The sequence below is a fragment of the Anabas testudineus genome, chromosome 10, assembly GCF_900324465.2.
Source record: "Anabas testudineus chromosome 10, fAnaTes1.2, whole genome shotgun sequence".
Taxonomy (NCBI): domain Eukaryota; kingdom Metazoa; phylum Chordata; class Actinopteri; order Anabantiformes; family Anabantidae; genus Anabas; species Anabas testudineus.
In genome coordinates this window covers 21,194,568-21,220,892 of record NC_046619.1, presented here as the reverse complement: position 1 = coordinate 21,220,892, position 26,325 = coordinate 21,194,568, and the positions used below count along the sequence as shown (strand labels likewise).

Genomic DNA, 26,325 nt, shown 5'->3' with positions numbered 1-26,325 from the left:
AACAAATAACTTGGATGAATTTGATGTGTGCAGTCCATAAATGGAGTTTTCAACCAATGTCTCTTTGGTTATGGTAAGAGAAAATCAGTGAGACGTTCTAATCCACAGAAGTTGTATGAGTGGAAAATAAATCCTGTAGCAGAAATGCTAAACCCATCTTGAGTAGCACAGAGCAGCCAGAAGAGCCGCTGTATTTGGAAGAGTCCATTTGGATTAAAGACTGTCGGTGTGTGTCGCTGTACATATAGTGCAGTAATTTCTCCCTGAAGATTTGGAAATAAGGAGCTGAATTTAGGTTTAAAATTAAGAATTGGAGGTGGTGGTGATGAAGTGTTTTGTTTTTGCCTTCTCTATCTACAGTGTTAGTAACTAGTATTGGGATTCCATAACCATGAGTTGATTAGTATTCACAGCTGTTCAGCCATGAAAACCTCCACAGTTCAGACTGGAGGCTGCAGTAGATCTAACGCTCAGACTACTAATTAACAAATCTGTCAACTGGTGATTTAGTGAAAATGTCATTTAATATTTTACCACTAACGCTGCCATTAGAAAAATATTAAATGTTTATATGACATAACCAAACTACTGTTGTGTTATTGTGATCATATTAGAATTTACTGTGTCAGTGTGGTTTTTACCAGCAAAACAGCTAATGAGCCAGTGCAGACTTAAAAATAAGTTTGTTTAAATCTCAGGAGAACTGACAGCAGAGACACCTGCAGAGTGTTGGATGAGGAGCTGTACGCAGGGAGGCTGCGGAGGGTTAGCATCAGGCACGTAGTGGTTGGTAAGAGTCTGTCAGATGAATGTAAGTCAACATGACTGCATGTGTGCATGCGTGTGAACTGTTAACTCACAGTACACAACAATTAAACCTTCTGAATTTATATTAATTAGTGCAAACGGGGAATCTCTTGGCTGAAGAGGGGTCTGTGTGATGGCTTCACATTGTCTCCTTAAAAACACTCTTTATCTCTTTGTTAAATGTATAGATGCTGATCTTTAGCAGAGGCCCTAACTAGTTTCCAGCTTCATTACATATTATAACGCACGTGGAAACGGGCGGAGGCTCACAGCTGTTACCATGGGGACAGTTTATACCAGAGCTTTGGGAGATGCTCCCCCGAGTGTCGTTACTCCCAGTTCACGAGTGTTGATGCCATCTGTACTCTTAAATCCAGCCACCGAGGATCACAGTTCCCAAATTCTGGTTTGTCGGTTCACACATCACCGTCACACACAGCTGTTGTTTTTCTGTTTTTATAAACTAGTTTTTTCCTTAAAGCACAGGACATATGTCACAACTATGGAAATGTGGTTTGGTCATGAAGGTTTTTAAATGTGTTTTGTACACCAGCTCTTCATATTGGTATAAAACCCGGGACACAGCTATGAATGACAGCTGCGTCGTAGCACAGCCTCACTGAGCTGTGACTTTAATAAAACCGATGGGGAAATACATAACGGTTATGACAAGTAATGAACTCGTCCTTCTCACAAACAGCAACTGTCTACATTAGTTCACCAATCCCAGAAAACAGGAGCTCTTCAAGCTTCATTTGTTCCTGTACAATTCCTTGTTCAGTACAATCTTCATTTCCATTCCAGATATTACATCCATCCTTCAAGTGGGTAGAAAACGACTGTATCTTCCACACTCATTTATCCCTTACCGTATCAAAAAATCCTGCTAAAAAAAACAGTATCCAAAGTTGAAAAGTCATGTTCATGCATAATAACAAATGCATATCTCCATTATGAAAAAACATCTGGTCCAAATTACAATTTAACTTTACAGTAAAGTTTATTTTAACATTTGAACAAGCAACGCTGAGCAGAATGCAGTGGAAGCTCCCATCAGACCAACAAATGCTTTGTAATTTCAGATAATACTAATAACTTCTGAGAAGTTTTAATTTTGTAGTTCACCAACCAAAAAAGTCCTTCTGCAGAATCTTTTATCTTAGTTGATGAATTTTTGACCTTTTCATTCTCGGCTGGTCTCTTTCCTGCAGAGCAGCAATAACCTGAAGCTACAAACCTGCCAAGCAATAAAGAGCTGATCTGAAAGTAAATAGAAAACGTATAAAATCATTTCATAAAACTGTAAGTCTACATGGTCCAGGTTCAAAGTGGTCGTTATACTGCTGTTAAATACTAAACAGATTCAGTCAACTGCTGATAGCAGGCTTTGAATTTTCAGTCAAGCTGAATGTGGAGATGACAGGAGGCTGCTGCCAAAACCAGCAGTATTGAGGAGATCATGCAGCACCGGGACACTGTCACTGTCGAGATGCATCAAGAGCAGTGGGCACTGGAGCTTTGAAACAGGTTGTAACACTTGCCAATCGCTGCTTATCCCTCCTGCTAGCATTGACCCAAATCTGATGGGTCACCCAGTTTGAGGGAATCGTGCTCATTCCTGGTACTGAAAGAAAAGAACCAGCAGCAGAGTAAAAAACGATCGTGTCCTTGCATACTTAGATACAGGAGACCTGGAACATGCCTGTACAGAATGATGCTGTCAGTGCAGAATAACAAAAGGTGAAAGTGTAAGGAGGAGGTCTTGTGAAACGGGATGGTTTGATGGATGAAAAAAAAACAAGACAAACTAAGTGTGACTCACGAGTAGACGTTTTATTTGTCAAATCCCAAACAGAAAGTGTGAAACCACTGCATTACGTCATCCAAACAGCCTGATTAACAGCCCTGAACCTGACTCTTTGTGCCCCTGCTGGTGTACGAACAGCATGTGGCGACACACCAGCGATGGAAAATAAAAGACTCCACACCATGGACTCGGTTAATGAGTCAGTAATGTGGTTTTCCTCTTCTCATTTCACACATCTGAACACTCCACCCACAGATACTGACTGAAATAGCTGCCATCTAATGGTCCTCAGAAAACAAACAACACATCGCATCCTGTTGTCTTCGGAGAGTAATTTCTCCTCAAACTGCGAGCGGCAAATAAAACTTTGATTCTCTGTTTCTTCACCGCAGGTGGGGCCATTGACACAAAATGAAGTTGTATAGTTTTAATTTCAAATAAATAACCAAGCATCAGCGGCGCTGTGGAGAGGATTAAAGAGTCAGTTTAAGTTTAATGTTCATAGTTTTTGCCTGTTGATTTCTTGTTTTTGCCCTATAGCTGCTGGTTTGGATCCAAACACGTCAGCAGCTGTGCGACAACCGTCACTCGTGAAACCACATGTGAAAATAGTGTTTTAATCTTAAACTAACAGATTAGCAGGAGATAAACTGACTCGGTTCATGTGGCCACAACCTGATCTGCAGCTACTGTTTATTTAAAACACAGTATTACTTCATGTAGTATACTTGATTAGTACAGTTGGCAGCTCATTCGTTTCCATTTTGTTTTCTTTATTTTGTCATTTATCAACTTCTGTAGTCGCACACTTAGGTTATTTTTGAGTTGCTCGTGCTGATTGTTCACCCGTGGGTGCAGAGCTGGTAAATAAAGCATGTGGCACAGCAGAGGGGCGTTTACGTTTCCACTTTGAAACTTTTGATTTATACAGATTAGATCTTTTTTTAATAGTTGTTTTGGTTAATTAACTATTTAGAACTGAGTCTAAGTAGAAAAGTGCCTCAAGTGTGGTTGAGTAACTGTAACTGTACTCTGTTACAATTGACAACAGGCGATAAGTAGGCCTATGATATTTAGGGATGGTTGAGTTTCCAGATGAACGCAGCACCCATTTCTCTCATGCCGGATGCCGTTTCTCTCCCGTTTCAGACAGAACGAACACCAGGACGTCCCGGCCGAGCGTCAGCTGGATGGATCTGCAGCTGCAGTGTGAGCAGATGGAAACCTGAGGCCCTGCCTCTGCCTGACATTTAACATCTGCCACAACGCTGCAAGGCAGTTGTTGGTCATTAGATGGATACACACAGCATTTTTATGGCTTACCTTTTCATAGGCTGAGCACAGAATGACGTAAGACAAAAAAGTTAAATCATCAAGAAAATCCAGCATTTGAAAAGTGGGAAATTTACTAAAACACTAGTTTATTGGCTGATGTGTCTCCGCTCTCATCTCCTGACAGCTGCCAGTTCAGAGGCACAGTTCTGTGTCGACAGAGCTGTATGAGACAAACAAATCTCTATTTGACTGCTGCAGAACAGCTCGAATATATAACATTATATTGTTTTGACAGGTCAGTGATGGATGAAGTCATTCTACAACCTGTAAAGAACTTGTACTGTAGTTGTTGTGGCTCTTTTGTATTTAATCTCTGTCTCGAGAGGGTTTGGCGTCTATAGAGCCCCCACCCACACTTATTGCTCTATACATTCCACCTTCAGGAGAACCAAATGAATAGGAAGCATAAAAACACTTTTAAAGGCATTTATTGATGAAATACACACTTAGGTTTTGACAAAAGCTTCTGTAGTTTTGTAAGAAATTCCAGCCCCATTCTAGACCCAAAACTCCTTGAATTCAATGTGGCAATGGACACCAGTTCATTACATGTGCAATAAATAACAATAATACAAAAGGAGGCAAGGAAAAGGACACCCGAATAAGTGCCTGTATTAACCTGAAAAAAAAAAAAAAAACTAAGTTGGGGAGAGGGGAGGGAGTTAAGAAATCAGACGAGACTAAAATTAAATCCAGTCGTTTTGTATTTCGGATGCATTAGTGTATGTTCTGAGATTTCCTGGTGACCCTCAGGACCAGAAGGCATTTAGTGACCTGAGGAACTGACTGGAAAAAAGTAAAAAATAAACATTGGAGTTGTATGCTGAAACCTGGAACCATCTGAGAACCGTATATTGCACATTTTCCTTGCAAATACAATAACCACATTGCCAGATTCACACGTTAGTTTTTTTTTGTTTTTTTTTTTTTGTTTTGCGCTTCACCTAAAAAAGAACACATTTGTGTTTGTTACACAGACAAAGCATCGCGTCAACAGTAACACACTCTGAATACAAAAAGGGAATTCAATAGCAAATTCATAATTTAAGCTATTTTATGCATGAGTTCAGTAAAGAATTCACAAAAAATAAGTCAATACAAATTTGAGAGCGAAAAAAACCCAAAACAAAACAAAAAATCTCTTTAAAAATTCACCAACCCAGAAACTATTGTAGAAGTCACTTTCAGCATAAATAACAGAAATACAAAACTCGACAGATTCATTGATGACATCTGCTATGGCTCATGGGGTCACTCCACTGTGAGATTTGGTAACTGTCGACCAATTTTCCCAAAAAATGGGAATCAGTGAAACCAGAAGTCTCAACCACTCATACACAAAAGTCAAGGAGTCATTTTTATCTACTGCGCTGTTGGAAAAAAGGACTTTGCTGATCCTGCAACAAGTGAACAATTTCTAAAAGCAACTCACACACACACAATCCTGATGTAGTGAAACAATTCAAAAAGTAATGTGTTTTTCAATCTGCTCCTTCCATCCTAATGTGAGCACTTTAGCGCGATGCCGTCAGAGCCCCCAGACCAGACAATCCATACATTTGGAGTGCATTTTAGTCTATGTAGCCCTCAGAGAGCTGTTCGAGGTCTCCATCTCTCACCCACAGCCCGCCTGTGAGATTACTGGGCTTTAAAGAGAACTCAAATGAGGAAGAAAGGCTGAGCTGGGCAACAAAGAAGACTATCATGCTCTGAGTGGACACTTATTACAGTGGAGTAAACACAGAAGAGCCATTTTACAGTAAGTTGGCAGGAATGATTCTGCTGCCAACAAGCATGAAATTAATGCTGAAATGAATGTTGCTGCTTTTAGAGAGGAGCTGCAGAGAAGTCTCCGAGTTCACAAAGTGTGCACAAAGCAGCCCAAATGAACTCTTTAGTCATCTGTGCATCGTGGTGGTGGAGTAAACGACCATCTGCTGGTACTTACAGCTTCACATGAAGCTGTGAAACCGTCGCGAATCCAGTTTTCACGCAGCTCACCCCCCGAGCTTGACACGGATCCTAACAGGAGATGACAAACAAGCTGACAGGTGTTCAAGGTCAAAGCAGAGGAGAGCTGTGAGAACTCGAGCTCTGACCGATCGCGGCCCCGCTCCATGCTGGAGACCTCTCAGAGATGATAACGACTATCTGGAGCGAGGCACAGTCAAGTCGCCCGTAAGCCTCTTAGCTAGGCTGTCAAGCGTAGCCACACTGACGTCTCAATGTTGGTGCCGATAAAGTGTACAAATCAACTCATTCAGGGGCACGGGAGGTGGAAGGAGCAGCCTGCAGTGTTCACACATGGATGCTGAGAAGGTCAAATCTCCAAGAGCTCGAGAGAACCTTGGCAATATTAAAACTAAATCAGCTGCGTGTGTTTTTATAGTTCTGTATGTTCTCGGCTCACAGAGCAAATCATCTGTTAGACGCTGCAGCAGGTCTCAATCTGACTGAAGAGGTGCAAACATCTCACCAGAGAAGAGTAAGTGAGAGTTTCACTTTGAGGCAGGAAATTGCAGCCAGAACACTCAATTTCTCACCAGCTTTCTTTTATTTTTCACGGCATCAACCCCGTCACGGTCTAGGACTTATTTAAAACTCCCTGGGTTTACTTTCCAGAGCAGGTCTAGGCATGTGGGTAAACCCAACAAATCAATGAAAGAAGAAACAAGAAAAGCCAGCACCTAGTTTACAGCAAGACAGCTCTGACAAGAGCTGACATCTAAGGACTCGAGCACATAAGGTACAGTCGTGAAAAAGAAAAAGGAACAGGAGAACTTTGCAACACAGTACTTTTCCGTCTCTGACTGAACTTCTCTTGAAGGAGTTTGAAACGAGGAGTTGTTAGCACCATAAAAAGCACCAATGGCAGAGACGAACACCACTACTGATCATCACTGCGGCACAGACCCCACACTTTCACTCCGGTTCTCCATCAGTCACACAGATAACAGGGTTCTTGGAACAATACTCAAAGAAATACAATGAAAGGCTTTGTTCACACTGCAGCCTGTTGTGCTCAAATTCAAACTCTCACATCAGATTTTGAGTGGACTGGAATATTTCTTGGTCCTTCATGTTAACACAAGCCGAATGCACGCGTCGGACAAAATGGAAACTGGATCACAAAGGTGCAGCGTGTTCGCAAGCAGGAAAACACAATGAGGGGAAAAGGATGAACACATACAAATAAAACCTTTGTTTCAATGCCCGTCCGTCAGAACAATAAAATGCAGTCAGCGCAGTGTGCTGAAGAACGTTATAAGTGTAGTAGCACCTTATTGGGCGATTTCCAGCTTCATCACCTGAGGGAAAAGCTGATGCACTGAAAGCTAATGAGGGATGACGACACTTAAACAAGACTATTACAAAATGACATGCGAGATGACTGATACCAGGGTCAAACAGCTACTTCAAATTACAAACATCCTTTAAACATGGAGCTCTGAGTCTTTGACAGCTGCAGGAAATGAACGTCTATTGGCCTCATATTAATGACAGAACCTGTAAGCCTTTAAAACACCAGGTCTGTAGTGGAAAAGAACAACAGTGGCTGTAATTACACCATGTTTGCATTAAATATGACCACAATACTTTTCCATGAACTGACTACACATGTGAGGCTGTTTCTGGCTGTTTTCATGATTTTGTATGGGTAGATCATTTCTGATGGAGTTGTCTGAACATTGTGATCTCACTCTTGCAACAGCAGAGTGTTGAAACCGTGTGGATTATGTACTTGGAAAAGAATCGGTGGAAAAAATGCTGAATGTTTTGTGCTGCATAATATTTAATGAGATGTTCGCCTAGACTTGCCGGTACAAGCAGGTGTACTAAGGTTCAAGCACCCAGCAGAACTGAACAGGAGGCAGAATCTGGTACCAAAAAACAAGCACATTGAGCACTTTACAAAGGGTTTTGGATTAAGGGCCTTGAAACATAAACCTCAGCTGTGAACTGAAATGAGAAATATCAGAGGCTGCAAGAGGAGTTTTGGTTGAGCTGGTTTCGTACAGACCTGTAGGCTGTAAAAACGACTAATACACAAGTCATCCATCCATACGTCCTTATGCAGCAGGGTTCCCATACAGTTGGTTTCAAATCTCAACACAATGGAACACAATTACATATTAGAATTACTGAAAAAGATCACTGGGTTTACAAAAAATGTGTTTGTATCACAGGATTAACTATTAACCATTATCCAATTAGTTTTTTCCTCTAGATATAATTTCCAGACCTAATGATGCAAAGGAACCCTGCATCTCAACATAAAGACAAAACGGCGAGTTGTGGGCAGATACAATGAAAGTAAATAGCTGTCATTGAATTCATGACAAAACAGGTCAGTGAGGTAATACTACTTGAGGTCTGACATGGTATGTATGGGTCCAGTTGTGGCAAAGTTAAAGACAGTTTGGTTCAGGATTTTGGATTTGTAAGTTAAGACATTTTGTTGCTTGACAAAACAATTGGTTTGCTGTGTCACATGGTTAAGAAAAGCAGGTTCCTGAGGAACAATCATCAAGATTAGAAACATACATTTATAAGCACCAAATGACCAAACGGTCATTTTATTCAGAATTTCATTATCAAAACGTTCAAAAAAACCTCAGTGCGAAACCTGAATTTGCTCGTTAATTTCTAAAAGACTCAGAAATTTTTGTCTTGAAATCAACAATATTTAATTTTGTAAAATAATCCAAGTTTTACACTAATTGTTGGAAAAACACCCCCTTAACTCTCAGTAAATGTTCTTAACTTGATTTTCTTAAACCCTGTGCAGTTTTGCATGTCTGCAGCTCCAACTGGCAGTGACAACATCCCCCAGAAACAACACAATGTGACATCAGTATTCTGCACTTATGTTTTGCAGGTTGCAGTTTAAAACATAGCAAATGTCAATTCACTTCCTGTGTCTGGGGAAAAAAAAGTGCAGATTTAACACAAAAATGTAATTTGGGCAAATGGGATGAGATGCTCTGCTGCAGCCCCACACTCACGGAGGCTGTTAAGATGAGTGAGACTGATATCTATTTTTACATTCTGTTAGAGCTTCATTAATTTTTGCAGAGGAATCTCCACAAATCTAGCAAAAAGGAAATGTGAGGGAGCAGGGTGCCAACAACATCTGCTTCCAGCAGCTCAAACTCAAATCTGTAAACATGTGGGTGGATCAGTGTTTGCCTGCCTGGTGCTGCTGCAGAAAGTCACGGACGGATATTAAGGACTGCATGGTGTGAAAACGTGGAGATAAAAAAATAAGAAATAAATCAACTAAATCAGCAAGTTGCCCAAATAGGTTAGTAGAGATGAGGAGCATAGGGTGGGGGGAGTTCTGAAGCTTTCTCCTTATCTGCCCTAAAGTATTGTAATGGGATGAGAACAATATAACACACATATGACCAACATACACACAAATGACGGAGGATTTGATATATTCGTTTTGTGTCTTTGTCAGACAGCATAAAGATGCATCTATATATTTTGATACCAATAATGAGTCTGTCTTTAAAAATCCTAAATTATCGCCTTTTGACACTTATCACCTCTTTTTTTTTTAACAGTCTAAAGTCTCTCTTATTCTTTTCACTCTCTCTGTAATGACATTTTATTTTATGTACAATATTGGTATATAGAACATAAATTACTACACAAAAAAATTGAGTCTATTCACAAATGACAATCATCATAAACCCAATAGCAACTTAGACAAATCCCACGAAATGATAAAAAAAAAAAGGTTTCAGAGACAATTTCCTTGATAAACAGCTTAAAATTGATGCCTGCTATATAACTTTCTCCATATACTTTCTGTGCTCCCAAGACAAGTGAACTGTGGAAAGGAAAAAAACACCTTGTATAAAAAGAAAGAACCCTTCTCTCGGTCGATGTCTCGGGAGGATGAAATCTGCATGAAGCTCAAAAAGACGGTCACGTGATTCCCGACATCTTAGCGTGTAAACAGAGCACCAGTAGTGTCTTGGTTCCATGTGTCTCTTCTGTACAAAAGTATAAATATATGCTTTCTCTCCTTTTTTTTGTTTGTTTTGTGTGTGGTGGGGGTTCACATATCAAGGATGTAGCGGACAAAAAAACTTGTTGTTTTAGTTTCTAAAAAACACACCAGTGCTGCAGTATCTGTGCTGGAGGTTGCCAGGTTCTGTGTGTAGTATCTGGCCCCACCTTTAAGATCCCGATTTGCTGGCTTATGTGGACTTCAACCGTCAGGTGTTTGCTTGGTGTTGGTTGATCGTCTTTGCATAAATAAAAAAAGTTTCGGCACAGTCCGCGGCCACTGGGCCAAAAAAACACTAGAACATAATAATAAAGACTGGGGTCTCCATTGTAGCTACAGCAGATCCATCTTAGGTCTGTAATGAAGTAGGAGGGGGGATTTCTGCAACGACAAATAAAAACATGCTCAGCAAAAGTGCGAATTCACTGAAGCTCCAGCGTTTCATACATTCATTCATTGTAGAATCAATAAAATCTGATTATTTTCTCACAGGAAAAACAAAACTCAATCCTCATGATGCCAGGACCTGTTGTTTTGAACTTACCTTAAATCTCCATCTTGTCACAACAACAAATTTCAAAGTGTGGTCCTTCCCCAAGATTTCTTCGTTGCATAAAATGTCCAGCTGTGAAGAAGGTGACAGGAGACAAAGTGTTGAACAATATCTGCCTTCAAGGTGTTCGAGCTTTCTCTAGAGGACAGAATCAACACGGCTAGTTTAAGGCCACTGTTGCTCTTTACCAGAGCACGGTGATGCAGAGATAAAACTCCCATCTCCACACAGCCCCCCTGCTCTCGTTTTTCACTATGAATTATAACCTTGATGTTTCTTTGAGAGGAAACTTATTTTGACATGAAGTGGCCTCTGGCTCTGGTGCAGCAGCAGGGCTTTTTGGGAAAGCACAGAAGTTCAATACTAAATACGAGGCTGGCTCGCCAAATCTACCTCTCCCTCTGTGAAGTCAACATTGATATTCTGCTGAGCAGTGCCTCGCATCTGCATCTGCCAATCAATACTGTGGGAAAGAGAGGGAAGCAGTGAGAGAGTGAAGGCTGAAGAGCAACACACAGCCACAGCTTCACCTGCTGGCTAAGACTGGAAGAACAGACGGATCAACACCAACCAGCCTGGATCAGCAGTGGTGGAAACAGTCTTTCTAATCACAGACGTGGACCAAGAATCCAGGGGACGAGCAGCGTCATGGAAAGCTGTGATGCTGTTTTGAAATCAGCCTTCTTCACCAGAAAGTTGAATAAACCCAAATAAAAACGCAGAAGAGAATCTATGCTAAGATTATATCAGAGCCGGGGCCTCAGAGGTCGGTTCCTTCTATCCTGCTCTAATTCTGAAGCTTTGCTGTAAGAAACTCTAAAATAAAATAGAAATATTTAACATTAGATTGGCTCCTGCACCTCGGCTTACCTCTTTTACTCATACAAAGATTGATCAAGGTGCTTTAAGGGTTAAGAAAGTTCTACCTACCATTGGATTTTTGAAAACTGCTGCATCACAAAGTTGATGAAGGGATGTTTTTCTAAGCATTGTGGAGATATGTAACCTGTGACAAGGAGCTGTGGGAAAGCTGTGCACCAGAAATATATGCTACTGCTGAAGATAGTGTTTTAAACGGTGACACTAAATTTGAGTCACTTTAGAAGATTCATGCATTCAGTTTCTGCAGAGTCATTTAGATGAACACTGGCTCCACAAATACAAGAGAGTAAATGGCACACAGCAGTTTGACAAAACACCCGCTGCTGAAGACAGAATCTGTTCCAACAGCAGCTTTTGATAGTCGATAGATGGCACAACAATGGCTGGCGGGGAGAGCAGCCGCCTCGCCAAAGTTGCGCTACGGAGGCCGACGATATGATTGAGTCTACCCACTCATCTCCGTGACAGCCAGTTAAGAAAGAGACAGAAAATAGAAAAATAGACAACAAGAAGGCGACTGTGATTATTCACGGCATGTTGAAAAATCCATCTGTCAAATTATCGCCCAGCCTCCCCCCTGCTGTTCTGAAGAGGACGGGAAAGACAATAAATAGCAGAATTACCACATCTAGATATCATAAGAGCTTGTTTCCTAATAAATAAAGCAAACACAAAAGCCTTGTATGAGTCAGTGCAGAAAAGTATACTGACCTGACCCTTATGTAATTTCTTGTGATTAAGTAAACTTTCTGATGCACATGGCCCACACCACCCAGCTGGTGTCCAACAAGCAAAACAGAAGCCAAGAATTAAGAGATTTGTTCCAAATTGTTACAAATCAATTTTGGAAAACCAAAAAAAGAATCCTGCAACATGTTGTCAGTGACTAATGGTTGATTGTATCTGCATTGTTTGTTAAGAAAAGTAGTGAACAGTTCATTCTGGGCTGAAGTTGTTGATCATATATATCCTTACTTTCCTCTCAGTACACTGCTTTCCAGGCTGATGGAGCACATTAGTATCTGTACCTCATTAAATGACGTCAGATTAAGCTTTTTGGCGATGAACTTCTTGAGGTGGAGGACTGTGGCTTGCGCTGAACAGCGGATCCACTTGCGTTTCAGACCTCGGAGTTTACTGCTGTTGCACTCCAAGCAGATGCTGACCTGTGACAGGAAACACAAACAGAGCAGAAGGTGAAACAACGGTGTAAGATGCCATGAACACATCACAGGCTGCATCCAAATACAAGAAGAATAATAGACCATAAAAGTCCATGTCAACCATGACAACATGATTCAGACAGTTTCTTATACCAAGCATCACATTCTTACATTAGTAGAAGTGTAACTATTCTCTAAAGTCACCATTCAGGTCAGATTTTTGAGCCACATTTGTTGACGTTTTGTTTTCGGAGCTTCTAAAACACAGATGACCTATAATATGTACTGACCCTGAACACAACATGCAATATATATACAGCACTACATAAGTTCAATGTCTTCAACAAGGTGGAGGTCAGTTTGGACATGTATGGTCTCTGTTTCAGAACCCTTAGACCCCTAACGAGTAAAATGTTGAGTAAATACAAAATATTATTACCTGAACAAACACTTAGTACCAAAGGTAAACGTTGTTGTGCAGAATGGCTATAAGATTATAATTGGATTATAATTACTGATGCATTATCATATTTATCACTTTAATGTTGCAGCTGGTAACAAAGGAGCTTATTTTAATGGCCTAATTAAAGGTTTTGATTATCATATATTACTAATGTAATAACTGTAATTTTTAACTATTATTAATTATCAAAAAACTTTGTGGACTAGAAATTAGATTTGACTTCTAGTGAATTCACAGCATATAAACATACATAGCATACACACTTTAAGGACATAACTTATGTGTGTAAAAAATCTGATCTGCAGTTGTTTCTCATTTATCATCCACTAAACAATTTAGTTTCCCGACTGATAGCTGTAGAAATAAAATGTAGAAAAGCAGCAGGGGGACGTTTGCAACGCATTTGGCTGAACACAGGAGAAACTGGTGTTCCACGTGTGTTGTCAAAAGGTTACCAGAGTGTAACTTGTTTCAGTTAATTTCTCACCATCTACAGTGTTATGGTAACTGGTTAATTCAGCCTGACACTGGTGTTGATTTCCATTCTGCTTCCACAGCACATCTCACTGAACCAGTACTGTTCGTTTGACTTTTGCTCATTGGCTTCTTTCATGCGACCGAGTCGCTGCCATTGGCCCGTGCACTTGGTTTCCCCCCCGAGGTGTCACGGTAGGTGGTTTTGGCAGTCGATGGTTGCAGGAGTCAGAATGCATTACCGCCACAGAGCTTCAGCCCACACGTATCAAAGCACAGGAGAGGAGGACAGAAGCTTTATGTGTCTTCATTTGTGGGTGTCCTATCTCTTTTCCTCTCTCTCCTTTGAGACAGGAAGAGCTAACATGTCCCTGCTTCCTGCCTAAACTTGGAAATCTTCTCTGCTCTGACATACACATTCACATACGGAGCTCCAGTGCAGCCTTCGGCCTTGTAGAAGCAAAGAGCAACACCACAATACATCTTTCCAATAGTAATGAGGGAGGCTGGTAATGTAGAATAAAAGCTCCCTGCAGCGATCTGGACTACTCTGTGGTCCGGCTGCAGTCTGTAACGCGGTTTCATTACATTACATTAGTGAGCCAAAGAGTTCAGCTCCATGGCTTTACGGTGGCACACAGACATGAAGGAGTAAATGCTTTGCAGTGTTCTTGGGTAACATTTCTATCTTTCAGTTTCTGTGAGTGTAGTTGTGCATAAATTTCTGTGTCTCTGTGATGTCTCCATTAATAACTTAGAACAAAGCTGCATTCTCAAATTTCTCCAAAGCAGCCTCTTTAAGCCCAGAATAGCTGGTTTATTACATTTACACAGCCTCTTCTCACCCCACAGAGACCTTATCAACATTTGATGAGAGCCTGAAGGTGACCCTGTGCTCACACTTCACACTGACAACATTAACCTCTCAGAATCCGCTGTTTCATGCTTTGCTGATAATGTAGGTTTCTCTGATTAACTGTGGCTCTATCACAATTCTTCTTGCTGTTCTTTTTTTGGTGTCACCAATTTTATTAGTCATCTCTGGCTCTGCTTTCCACCCCAAGGTTACACTTTGAAAGGTCGTCCAGAAGACAGCGGGGAGGTGTTCTTGAAATCGCTCGTGCATGCCGGTTCGCCTGCCAGTTCTTATATCTGAGTGACTTCTACATCTCCAGCGAAACCAGAATGGAAGAACAATTTTATCCCTCATGATTGCAACTGCTGCTATTATGCTGCAACAATTGCTATGCTGCTATTACAGTTCAGCTTTCACTATGACATCCTCTGCTCTATGTGCTCAATGCTACTATACAGGAAAATAAAAGACCTTTAAAGAGCCGTCCCCACATTCGAGTCAGTATAAGCTAACAGAAAATCTATAGCTTGTTACTAGGTGATGAAATCCTGCATCAGGGTGTTTGTAATATCATCTCATATGAACAGACAGGGAAAAATATACAGATGTGCAGCTCCACACATCTCAACTTATTCGTATCAGAGTGAGATTTTTTATTGGTGACAGAAATGTTATCACAGGAGCACAGGAGTAATCCTCAGTGTTACGAGGGGTGTGTGTGTGTTTGCATGTATCCGACTGATGCTGCTGCACTTTTATGCCAGATGGCCTTGTGATTGTTACGCCTATTCTGTACCCTTTCCATCTATGAATCTATTTTCCATCACAACCTTTCTCTTTATCATTTTCTTATTTCAGCCACTTGTGTTCTGTCTGTTCTGAAGAGACTCACCTTCACCATGCATTTACTCATTTAGCAGACGCTTTTATCCAAAGTGATCCATTCTCCATCTGCCACCACAAAATTCACACGATCCCTCCCTCCAACACTAACTCCTCAGAATTACATGCTATAATTCTATGATCCCAACTTATTACCTGGGCTTCCTGACATGTTATCATCGGCAGGACTTTTTCTCCTTCTATCTCACAAATCTCTCATTTTTCCTCGGCTCTCTTTCTTCCCCCTCCTACCCAGGATGTTTGATGTGACTGCATTCAGCTCACAGAATGCAGCATTAGCTATTCTGCACGCATTCTGCACCACTGCTGAATATCCAAAGGCCAGGACCTTCACCCTCATCGGGGCAGCCCGCCTTCCAAACATGGCAGTAAAGAGCAGGTTGATTGGAGACAAGCGCCATGTTTTTAAAATCTCCCTGTCGGCTTCTTTTGTCCTAAAAACAACAGCTTAAACAGGACAAAGACAATTTTCTTCCAATTTTGCATCACAACGATGCAGAAAAGACTGTTTTTATGATAGCATCTGTCCAACAACTCCACTCTCTGTGCATTATTAATGTCATTTTGCAGGTCTGGAGAATGTGTTGGAATACAAATACAATCATGAAAAGCTCATTTCCATTTCATGGTACTGTGCTGCGGTGTGTGTCACTATGCAGATATGTACAAGTCAAACAGCTAAAGCACCAAAGACAAAAGGACCTGGTAATTGTAAAACAGCCCAGTTGTGTCACCATGAAGGCAGCAACTGATGTGTACGTTTTTAAGTTAATGGTATATCACCAACAGTATTTTTATTTCTTCATTCTTTTCTTCCTGACAGGCAGCTTTGTAATTGGGTAAAACTGTTTGTGCAGGTCCCAGAAAAAACTCACAAAAATGCCTTCTTACTTTCCAGAAACAATGTCGCTGCTACTGTGAATAATCCCCAAATGTCACTGTCACCTGATCTTTAGTTATAATACTGGACAGTCCTGATGTTTCTTGTATCAAGAGGCTGCAGCTTTTGATGCTCTGATATGTACAGGTGTTAGAAAGTGCAGCTGCCTTTTGTGGCTTCAAAGCTGCATGAATAACTTTCCTCTAAAAAGATGTCACTTGAGTCAGCGAAGGGTGGGGTTGAAGAGTGAATGAAAATGAAAACCATCTAGAAACAAACGCTTGTTTAAGTTTGATTTCCAATGCTGCGAGAACCACACACACAATATTTCCTCATTGCACTTAGTAGCAGACATCTCAAAACGTGAGCACATAAAAGCAAAACACAGCACTTAATTCACTAAAACGGAGGTTGTGATTGGTGAAGGCGTACCTGTTCGTCACTACGATGATAGTCATTGTCCTCTTCGGGTTTCTCCTCTCCTGCCTCCTTGTTGGCCGTTTCTTCAGATTTTGTATCACCTGTTCAGAAAACCAGAAAGAGGAAAAGCACTGAGCAGCTGCGGTCTGAACGATTTGATCCCCAAAGTACAGTTAAAAAAACACTTCATAGAAACTTCAGTGTCTTAAATTGCATCAGCATGTGAGTTTTTTCTGCTGTCAACAATCCAGTGTTTGAGCAGCAGTTCCCACATCATGCTCATTAACTTAAGTCAAGTGGTTTAACTTCATTATCGTCCACGGTGGCCCGCTGAAAATGAAACGTGTCAGACAGCAGGGAAACGGACACGTTTGTCTCTCTACAGTGTTTTAACAGGCGGTGGCTGTTGGAGCATAAATCACTTCATTTCTAAGACGATTAGATGTCGGATGGTGTCAAAGCATCGTTAAAACTACTTATCTACTGTCTGGGTATGTCTCTACTAACTTCTAATAAAACTGCTGACTAGGCTGCATGTGGGCCATGCTAGTTGTGCTTTCCTCAGGAAAATTGAGAAAACAGTCTAATGAATTTACAGGTACAATGCAGGAAAGTTCCATTTAAGATAAGATAAGATAAGATATTCTTTATTGATCCCACATTGGGGAAATTCAATTGCTACAGCAGGTCAGTGCAAAAAGAACAACAGCAATGTGCAAAAAGAATGAGAGGGTGTGCAAAAATACAAAAGTAATAAACATTTAACGAGAATCTACAACTATATACACTATTACGACTTAACATATATAATATGTTATACGTAATAATAAAATAAATAAAGTAAAAAACAATACAGTCAGGTGGGCTATGGATGCATGATAACCGGTTTTGTACATGTATATTTAAACTGTGGCATTGTACAGTCTAACAGCTGTGGGAATGAATGACCTGCGGAACCGCTCCTTCCTACATGGAGGGTGTAACAGTCTGCACCTGAAGGAGCTGCTCAGTGCCTCCACTGTCCGATGTAGTGGGTGAGAGGTGTTGTCCATGATGGATGTTAGCTTGGCCAACATCCTCCTTTCACCCACTTCCTCCACAGAGTCCAGTGGACAGCCCAGGACAGAACTGGCCCTCCTGACCAGCTTGTTGAGCCTCTTTCTGTCCCGGTCTGTGCTGCCTGCTCCCCAGCAGACCACGCCGTAGTGGATAGCAGAGGCTACCACAGAGTCATAAAATGTCCTTAAGAGAGGCCTGCACACTCCAAAGGACCTCAGTCTCCTCAGAAGGTGGAGGCGACTTTGGCCCTTCTTGTACAGGGCATCAGTGTTGTGAGTCCAGTCCAATTTCTTGTTGAGGTGAACACCCAGGTACTTAAAACTGTCTACTACCTCAATGTCCAGACCCTGGATGCTCACCGGTGTGTGTTGTGGTGTTCTCCTCCTGAAGTCAATCACCATCTCCTTTGTCTTACTGGTGTTCAAGCACAAGTGGTTGCGCTCACACCAGTCCACAAATAATACACCTGCTCTACGTGAGGCTCAGCTCAGTGTACTGTATATTTTAGAAATGGGGTCATGAAGCAAACGTTAACCCCTCTTCCTTTGAGATGTTTCTAACATCAGACTGTGGGATAGCAGCAGAATATTTTAGTAGCTCAACAAACCGATAAACCAACAAGTGCCTCTTCAAGCAGAGAGTGAGCAGGATTTGAACGTCCTCCTCCTTCAAGCTCATTCTTCACGTCACTTTTTGCACATACAGTCGAGTGCAAATCCATAAACCCCATTTAGGTGAGAAAGAAATCTATTGAGATCTGTCAAGCCATAAAGAAATCCAGAGCTAATGGAGAGAGATCTGGGATGTAGTGAAATGCAGCCACAACAAAGCTGGTGGTTCTGCAAAGGTGGGTTTTCAGCAACAATCTGACCATTCAGAACAGCTAATAACATGTTCGCCTTCAGATGGAAGCAGGACAAACAAGGTGAGTTACTGGAACTGCGATATGTACAATACAGCAGTTCAGCTTTTAACACTACGGCACAACAGCATCCAACCTGAAATCTAGCAAAGACAACCAGCTGAAAACTGTCCTCAGCCGAGACCCCGTCCAAAGATCTGTTACCTGAAACATATTGAGGATGATCTAGTATATTATTCATTTGATACTTGTATTACCAGAAAACATAACACGCACATGACTGCAAGCAACACTTCATTATTCTGACAATGTCATGACTAATCGTCATCAATCGCACAGCATTTCATAGCTCACGGTCTGGTCTGGTCTGTGTTGGTTGAACAAAACACACAGTCCAAAAACCATCGGTGCATTTCGTTGTGTGGCCCCGTGTTGTCCCTAAACATGCAGCCATGTACATTAAAGTATTCATCATGTAAGTGCTACGTTCTGACACATCAATACAGCATCTAAAGTTCATATGAATTTGAAACGAGCTCAAACTAAACCTGTGATCCTAGTATCTGTGTTTCCACAGTGTCGGGTTGTGTCTCACTAATGAGACCAAGCACTTTAAAGTCTTTCTGCAGAGAACCACTTTTCCTTTTAAAACCAATGTGAAGCTGCTGCTACATGTCCAGGACAGGTATAGTTGTACATTTCTTCATGGATTTTCGATGCAGGCTGTGATACTGTAGTAGTATTGGATTATTGCAGATATGAAACTTGGTCATCAAAGTCAAGTTTGTGACAAAACTGCTGCACAGACGCATTTAGCTTTTTTTTTTTACCTTAAAAAACAAAGAAATTCAGTGTGTTCTTCTTAGATTCAGTGGAGGTAATAACATGGTGTGTGTGGACAGTTTACCTCTGCCCAGATTGGAGATGGGATTGCATTCACCCTCTGTGATCATTTTCTGTTTGGGCTAACTGTCACCAATTCCACAGAGTGTTACTGGGAAAGGTCTGAGCTTGCCGTGTTGTTTCTGCTGTGATTGTCTCCAGAGTCGGCTTCTCTGATTGCTTATCAAGAGGGGCTTGCTCTTATTGTTGTGTCTCACCTTCAAACAACCCTGGAGCATCTCTGGGACACTAAACAGACATGAAGACCCTGTTTGTGTTGGAGGTGGAAGGGAATGGGAAGATTGCTCGGGTCGGGGGATTTGAAAGACGGAGCAGTTTCTTTTTGTTTTGCTCAGTTTAACGATGTCGTATGGGTAGAAAACGCTTTACTAGATAACAGATTTATGATTTATAGGATCTCTCACATACAATCAAATCACAAAGGCATACACAATGACATTTCAATTGAGGGTACATAGGGAATGAGATGGAGTACATCATTCGTCTGTGTGTGGGAGTTTATATTGTCATGAAAGAGAAAAGTGCACTCGGCAGACTCATCACAGCCCCGTGTCCCTCCATCTTCGTGTGTTAAGTGCTCAGGAAACCAGGCAATTTAGAGAAAATTAGTCTGCTGTGAGCTGGTGGAAACCAAGTTTTTGTTGTGCAGGTGTCAAATAGCACTTAGAAGAAAACTCATCGCGGGTGAACTTAAAAGCAAAGTGAATAGAGCTCAGATTTCCAGTGTGTGTGATGCCTCAAACAGAGCGATGTTATCACTTAATGTCACAGTATTATCACTGGCTGAGTGATGGGACTACAGTGCAAACCACATGTGTAATGGCTCCTTCTGTATATAACATGGAATCCTCCACTACTTTTATTCAAGTGTCAACACTCGGCACTAGTCAGCTTTCAACGTGGCTCTTTAAAGTTTGCAGTTTGCTCTTTTGCAGAAGTGGTTCAGTGGTAACATGGACACCTGGCAAACTAGAATTACTGCATGCTGTGACACTGAAAATATGTCAGAAATGTCAACGATGTCCCCAAAGGTCTTTATATAGCAATAATAAATATCTGAAGAATATTTTAGTAGCTGAAAATTGGCAATTTGAAGCAATTCAGCTACAGAATAACTTGAATAATTAGTAATTTATGAAAATAGTTGTTGGTTATTTTCCTGTGAGAAGAGAAGTGATGTCTCTGTGGCTCACGCTGCAGCAGCTGCTTCAAACAAAGACTCTTACTTTGAAAGGTGTGCCCAGCAATGCAGGTTTTTACCAGGTGACTGTTTTCTATTGAACTGTACAAGGTCTGTGCTAAAACATGCTGATGGTAATTATGTAAAAAGACATGTCATTCATGTCGTTCAGCTTCCTGTGTTTGCAGCTGGGAGTTGGACGCCAATTAACAGACCGTCTTTGAGTTGGACAGAACAACTGACTCATTTTCCTTAACAGTTTGAGTTCAACAGAAGATTTCTGTTTCTGAAAACACACAGTACAATGTTCAAAGACAAAGCTTCAAATCCAGGGGAGCTGCTAAATGAGACTCCACATTTGATTTGACTGTTTTAGTGCACTGAACTGAAATTATGGGTAAAGTATAATTTACGAGTCCCTGGCCTTCTGTTTGTGTTGCTGTGTAAATGATCCTTAAAATGTCTTTCTGTGTATGAGCATGTACGTGCGTGTGTGTGTGTGTGTGTGTGTGTGTGTGTGTGTGTGTGTGTGTGTGTGTGTGTGTGTGTGTGTGTGGTTAAACCTGACTTCGAGTGACGAGGCAGAGGAAGCTGGAGAGCAGTTCTACTTCTATTTGAGCCTTAATTACCAAAATCGGAGAGGGGGATTAAGTGAGCGATTAGGCCTGCCAGCATGACAGCCCTCTGGGCACACATTTACACCAGCCCTCGGAGGCAAGCTGGTCTGGAAAAGCCGTCACGCACAACAAGCAGGCCAGGGACTCATTCTGATTGGCTAAATTGCCTTCATCTCTCCTGCTTAATGGCTTCCACTGTTACTCATTGTTGTGCTTCTAATGTTGCTCATTACAGGTAGGAAGATTCATTCCTATATAGCACAATGAGAAAAGCAGGACACTCCCGTCACTGAGGTGAATGGCAAACTTTGTCTGGAACCCAATTTTAGCAGTTTGGACCAAAATGTAAAAATAGGCTGCTTATCCAGAGGCACTGTTTAGCCCACTTTAATCGTGCCAAGCTGTGCCAAGCCATGAGCACACATATTACAGTCTGCACCAACGCTGCAGGCGATAACTATGCTGATCCACTCCACCGTGGCCCTGCTTGGTGGCCCAATCACAGGTGACTGAACGCATGCGTGGCCGAGCAGGTGACTAGAAGGAATATCTTTCTGTATCAGCTCAGACTACTAACAAAGTTATACTTCCATAGCCACCGTCTTTTTAGCTTGAGTAAAACCCGATGATTAAGTACATTTGTGGAAATAAGCTCCATAGCTATAACGACTTCCTTTCCATCTTTAGCTCTAGGACTGTGCAATAACACAAAAACACAGATCATATCACATCCAGATAACTACAATACTCATATTTATCACAAAACTCTCTTTTCCTAAACGTTGGATCCATGTTTGCAGTAGAAGGTTCAACAGTAACTGTTATCTCATTTCCATCTTTGTGATTTTTGGCCATATGTCATGCTCAACTCTACTTTTGCAGCTCTCATCAGAGCTCCACAGCAGCTGTGGCTGAAACTAAAAGAACTGAGATTGATGAGTTTCGGCTGATTACGTTTTCTGTTTGATGCAGGTGGAAACGGGTGAAACCAAAGATCAGTGATCGTTTCCTTTCTGCTAACACATCCAACCATGACCTCTTTTGGCACATTTTGCTCCACAACACAAAGCTAGAAACTGTTTTATATTAATTGTATCTAGATGGATTTAATAAACTGGTTGTTGAGTATATGCTGAGTCTGTTTAGTCTGTCAGTAGCTGAATCTACTGATAAAAACTGACAACGAAGAATACTGTAAATCTGAACTAATGCTGTAGTTACTTCAGAGAACACGTCCTTAACCTCTTATGTCAAGCTTGAACACAGGGAAGTTGTATTTGTGACCAATCCTGAGCCACACAGATGATGCATTTCTTTTGTAAGGCCGCCTATTGGTTGTTTGTGTGTCTGTTTGGCCGTTGGAGGCAGGTTAACCCCGACTGAACTCCAACACGTTACTCAAACCACATAATAAAGGTAAACAACACCTCCTGGCATGCTGTTTCCCCTACGTGTGCCACCTTAAGGCCATGCTGAACACAGTAACACATGGTAGGTCAACTAAAGCCCCTGATGATGGGTTTGAATTCACACAAACAACCAAAGACCCGATCTCTGAATGTTTTCTGTGTCTATGAAACGTGTGGGTCTCGTCGTACCATTGCGCTGATCTAAATGAGTCTTCATGTTGCAAAGCTCTCCTTTGATGTCTCCAGGCACCTCCATTCCCAACTTCTGATAGAAGTCCCTCTGCTTTTTTATCTCCGCTGCACAAAAGGGGAAGAAACGGGGAAAATGAGAGAAGCCAGTGTAAACGACATGCGTCATTAAGTCTTCTTCAGTCCATACATGATGCCAAACATATCGTATTAAAATGCTGTTTTAGGGCCCAGTAAAAGCTATGTCTAAGTCAAAGCTCTAAGATTTTTACTGCATACATTGGGTTATGCAGTCAGCTGGGGTCATAAAAAGGGGGTAAATGGCACTTACCCTCTTGAAGTCCCGGTACCAACTTGTAGACAATGTCTTGCATTGTTCTGTCATGGCTAAAAGAAAAAATAATAATTATCTTATTAGTTTATCAACAACATCTGAATGTTACAAACAGAAATGTAAAATACTTGATGTTTCACTTGTGGTTCTGAGCTTACCGAGTCATCACAGGAGGATATGAAAGCAGAAAAATATCTTTCTGCTAAAGACAATTTGTGTCTATTTTCAGAATTTACCCCCTTTTTTCCTGTAATATTCATCTAAATGCAACAATCGGAGAAGAAACTGACCTGCAGGAGACCTAGTTGGATTTAAGAAAAGAAAATGATGATGATTATGGGGCACCGTTTGTCTGCTCTGGGTCAGACTTGTCATTTAGGCCCAGAACTAACTGCATGATGCTGAGGTGGGATTCATAATGCAGCAAAACACTGGCCCCTCCAGGACAGAGCTGGTATTTCATTCTCTCAGCCACTGATGCTGAGATCTGACTTTAAAGAGACCTCTGTGTTAGAAATGGCACAGATTGGAAACATGTCTGGAGCTCTGGTGGAGGCAGACGTTACCATACAACACCATACCTCTAAAAGTTTTTTCCTTGTTTAGAGTTTTCATTTTGGGGACTCTAACGTCCCAAAGATATTTTACCAGGTTAAACAAGGGGTTACTAAATAGTGAACAATCCTGTTGTAACATAATATGATTAGAAGAAGATGAGAAGTTTGACTGTTTGATGAATGTATCCTGCTTTAGGTGCTACATCACTTCGCTCACTACACTTCCAAAACTATAGTTTAATGTACATCAATGTTAGGTGTAGCCATGAAGATCAACAACCCTTATTTAATCTTGCATCTTGGCCTGACTGGACCAGCATATCAGGGATTAAGCCAGTCTCTAATGGCTGATGCTGTATGCAGATTTACTACATACAAAATAAATAAATAAATAAATTCATATCACAATCACACAAGTTCTTTGCCCAAACTATAGCACACCAAGCTGTTATGATTTAAATGAATTTGTGACTATTGTCATAACCAGAATAATAAGTATGTGAAAATTAAATGGATTAAAACCATCGAGGAAAGCGGCACTTGACAGTACAAGTGGCTCGATTAGTTCTGCTGAGTTAATTCTCTGTGAGTGGGACTGAGTTCAGTCTCAAACATCAACTTTGATTAATCTTCCTGATGAGCAGATGGGGTTTATCTGTCATCTGTTGGCCATCGCGACTGCAAATCACTTGTGAAGTTTCCCATCAACTCAAATTTCTTGTTGACAACAATAAGGCAAAACAAACAAAAAAAAACAGCTGTGCACAGAGCTAATGTGTTTGAAATAAGGCATTTCCTGCAAAACAATTAGCGAGCAAACAGTGCAGTTTAGGCTAATGACTAAATTGCTGGTACACGTTTGGTTTATCAGACATTAATGCACGAGCTCTTCATCACTCACAGAGCTCTGTGAGGGAACCCCCTCCCCTCCCAAACCAATAATATAATCTTCCAAAATTCAATATCTTCATTTTAACCAGGGGGAATTTCTTTTGACGTGTGTGTCAAGTGTGTGTGTCAAAGAACAAAGAAGATGCAGGAAAAACACACTAATATTAAGTTGAATGATTTCAAATGTGCAGCTTTTCCACTGTCGTGTTTTCACCAGCTGTCACAGTGATTTTGCTCAGATCATCAGATTTCATATGTATTATTATGTTATAGCAGTTTTATAAACAACCTGTAATTAAACAGGAACTCTGCTGAATTATTCTAGTCACTGATGTGTTGTCATGCAGAGCTCAGTGAGCTACTTGTCATTCCCACCACGGATTACAGTGGAGGTTCCTATATTTTATTCACTGCCCTCTGCCTTTCAAAGAAGCTCATCCAAGAAATGGAAATGAGCTTATTCAGTGGATTTCCCTATATTCCCTGTAAAGACATATAGAAGTAGAGACCACCGTCAGCATAGCACACGCTGAGGGTGGGGGTAAAAAAAAAATATCCTCAGCAGCACTTTGCTGCTCGGTAGTTTATTGTTTGCTGGCAGTGCACGGCTGATGCCCCCAGAGGCAGCGAGCAGCTCCCTGCACACTGATGGAGCGCTGTCAACATGACCGGGTGTGTGTGTGTGTGTGTGTGTGTGTGTGTGTGTGTGTGTGTGTGTGTGTGTGTGTGTAGGTCTGCAGCAGTTTCCACACTCACCCAATGTACTGCAGTGGATGGCTCTGATGAATAACAATCCTACACGTGGGGCACGTGTTGTTTTCCTCCAGATACTTCACTAGGCAGCTTCTACAGACTGGAGACACACAGACAAGACGTGTGGTTACTCACACGTTGGTAAACTGAGGCGCTGTCCGACACTTTTACTGCATATTAACTATGTTTTCAGACGGACGTGTTGCACGTTTCAGGGCAGCTGCTCCAAGTCTGTCTGACTGATTAATCCTGATTATCTGCATGATACTCTGATTACAATCACTCTTCAGGGCTTGAAGAATGAAGTCTACCACACATCACACAATCTAAAATATGTCTTAAACCTATTAATGCATCTTTTATTCTTTTCCAATTCTCCGTTCAGACTAAACTACGCTGTCTCTGAATACAACATTTTTAACAGTTTCTTTCGGTTCTTTACTAATTGTCATTTTTTTATATCAGCAATTTCTATGTGAATCAAGCTGATTACAATTAATTTTATTTACATGAATGAACAAAACTAGGATTGACACCAACAGGAAGCTTCTGTTTTGAAGTGTATACACTACGAATCATACAATGATTTAATCTATGAAATGCCAGAAAACTGAAAGATCTTTCACCATTTTCCCAAAGACTTCAGATGACAGTGATATAGAAGACAATAAATATTAAACATTTAAGAAAGCAGAACAAGTAAATGTTCTGCATTCTACGCTCAACAACCGTAGCAATTATAAAAATTGTTGTAATCTACATCTACATGGTCACAACAGTGAAGGGCAACGAAACCATCGGACTCCATCATCGAGTGTTGGACTCACAGCTTTTTTATACACTTTAATAAATGACTTGTCACCTATGGGAGGCTTCCTGTGCATAATCTCAGACACATTTTAGCAGTCAACACTGGAATTTATTGCACATGGGCCTCCATCAAATCCATTTCCAGCTGACATTTCTTATTACTGCAGAACAGCTGCAGCAGAGGCGTGATGTGAAT

The 26,325-nt window shown here is 41.1% G+C and overlaps 1 protein-coding gene across 3 annotated transcripts in view; it reads right to left on the bottom strand.

Annotated features, from left to right (window-relative positions):
- Positions 1 to 4,361: 4,361 nt before the first annotated feature.
- Positions 4,362 to 26,325, bottom strand: part of LOC113160473 (polycomb group RING finger protein 3) — a 44,815-nt gene continuing 22,851 nt past the window's right edge. For all 3 annotated transcript variants that reach the window (XM_026357753.2, XM_026357752.2, XM_026357754.2), the window contains 7 exons: positions 25,323 to 25,419; positions 23,116 to 23,171; positions 22,785 to 22,892; positions 16,578 to 16,666; positions 12,435 to 12,572; positions 10,516 to 10,596; positions 4,362 to 10,352 (listed from right to left, as the gene is read on the bottom strand). In XM_026357753.2, coding sequence (XP_026213538.1) covers positions 10,305 to 10,352; positions 10,516 to 10,596; positions 12,435 to 12,572; positions 16,578 to 16,666; positions 22,785 to 22,892; positions 23,116 to 23,171; positions 25,323 to 25,419 — 617 coding nt within the window. In that variant the 3' untranslated portion in view covers positions 4,362 to 10,304. The remainder of the gene's footprint in view (positions 10,353 to 10,515; positions 10,597 to 12,434; positions 12,573 to 16,577; positions 16,667 to 22,784; positions 22,893 to 23,115; positions 23,172 to 25,322; positions 25,420 to 26,325) is intronic.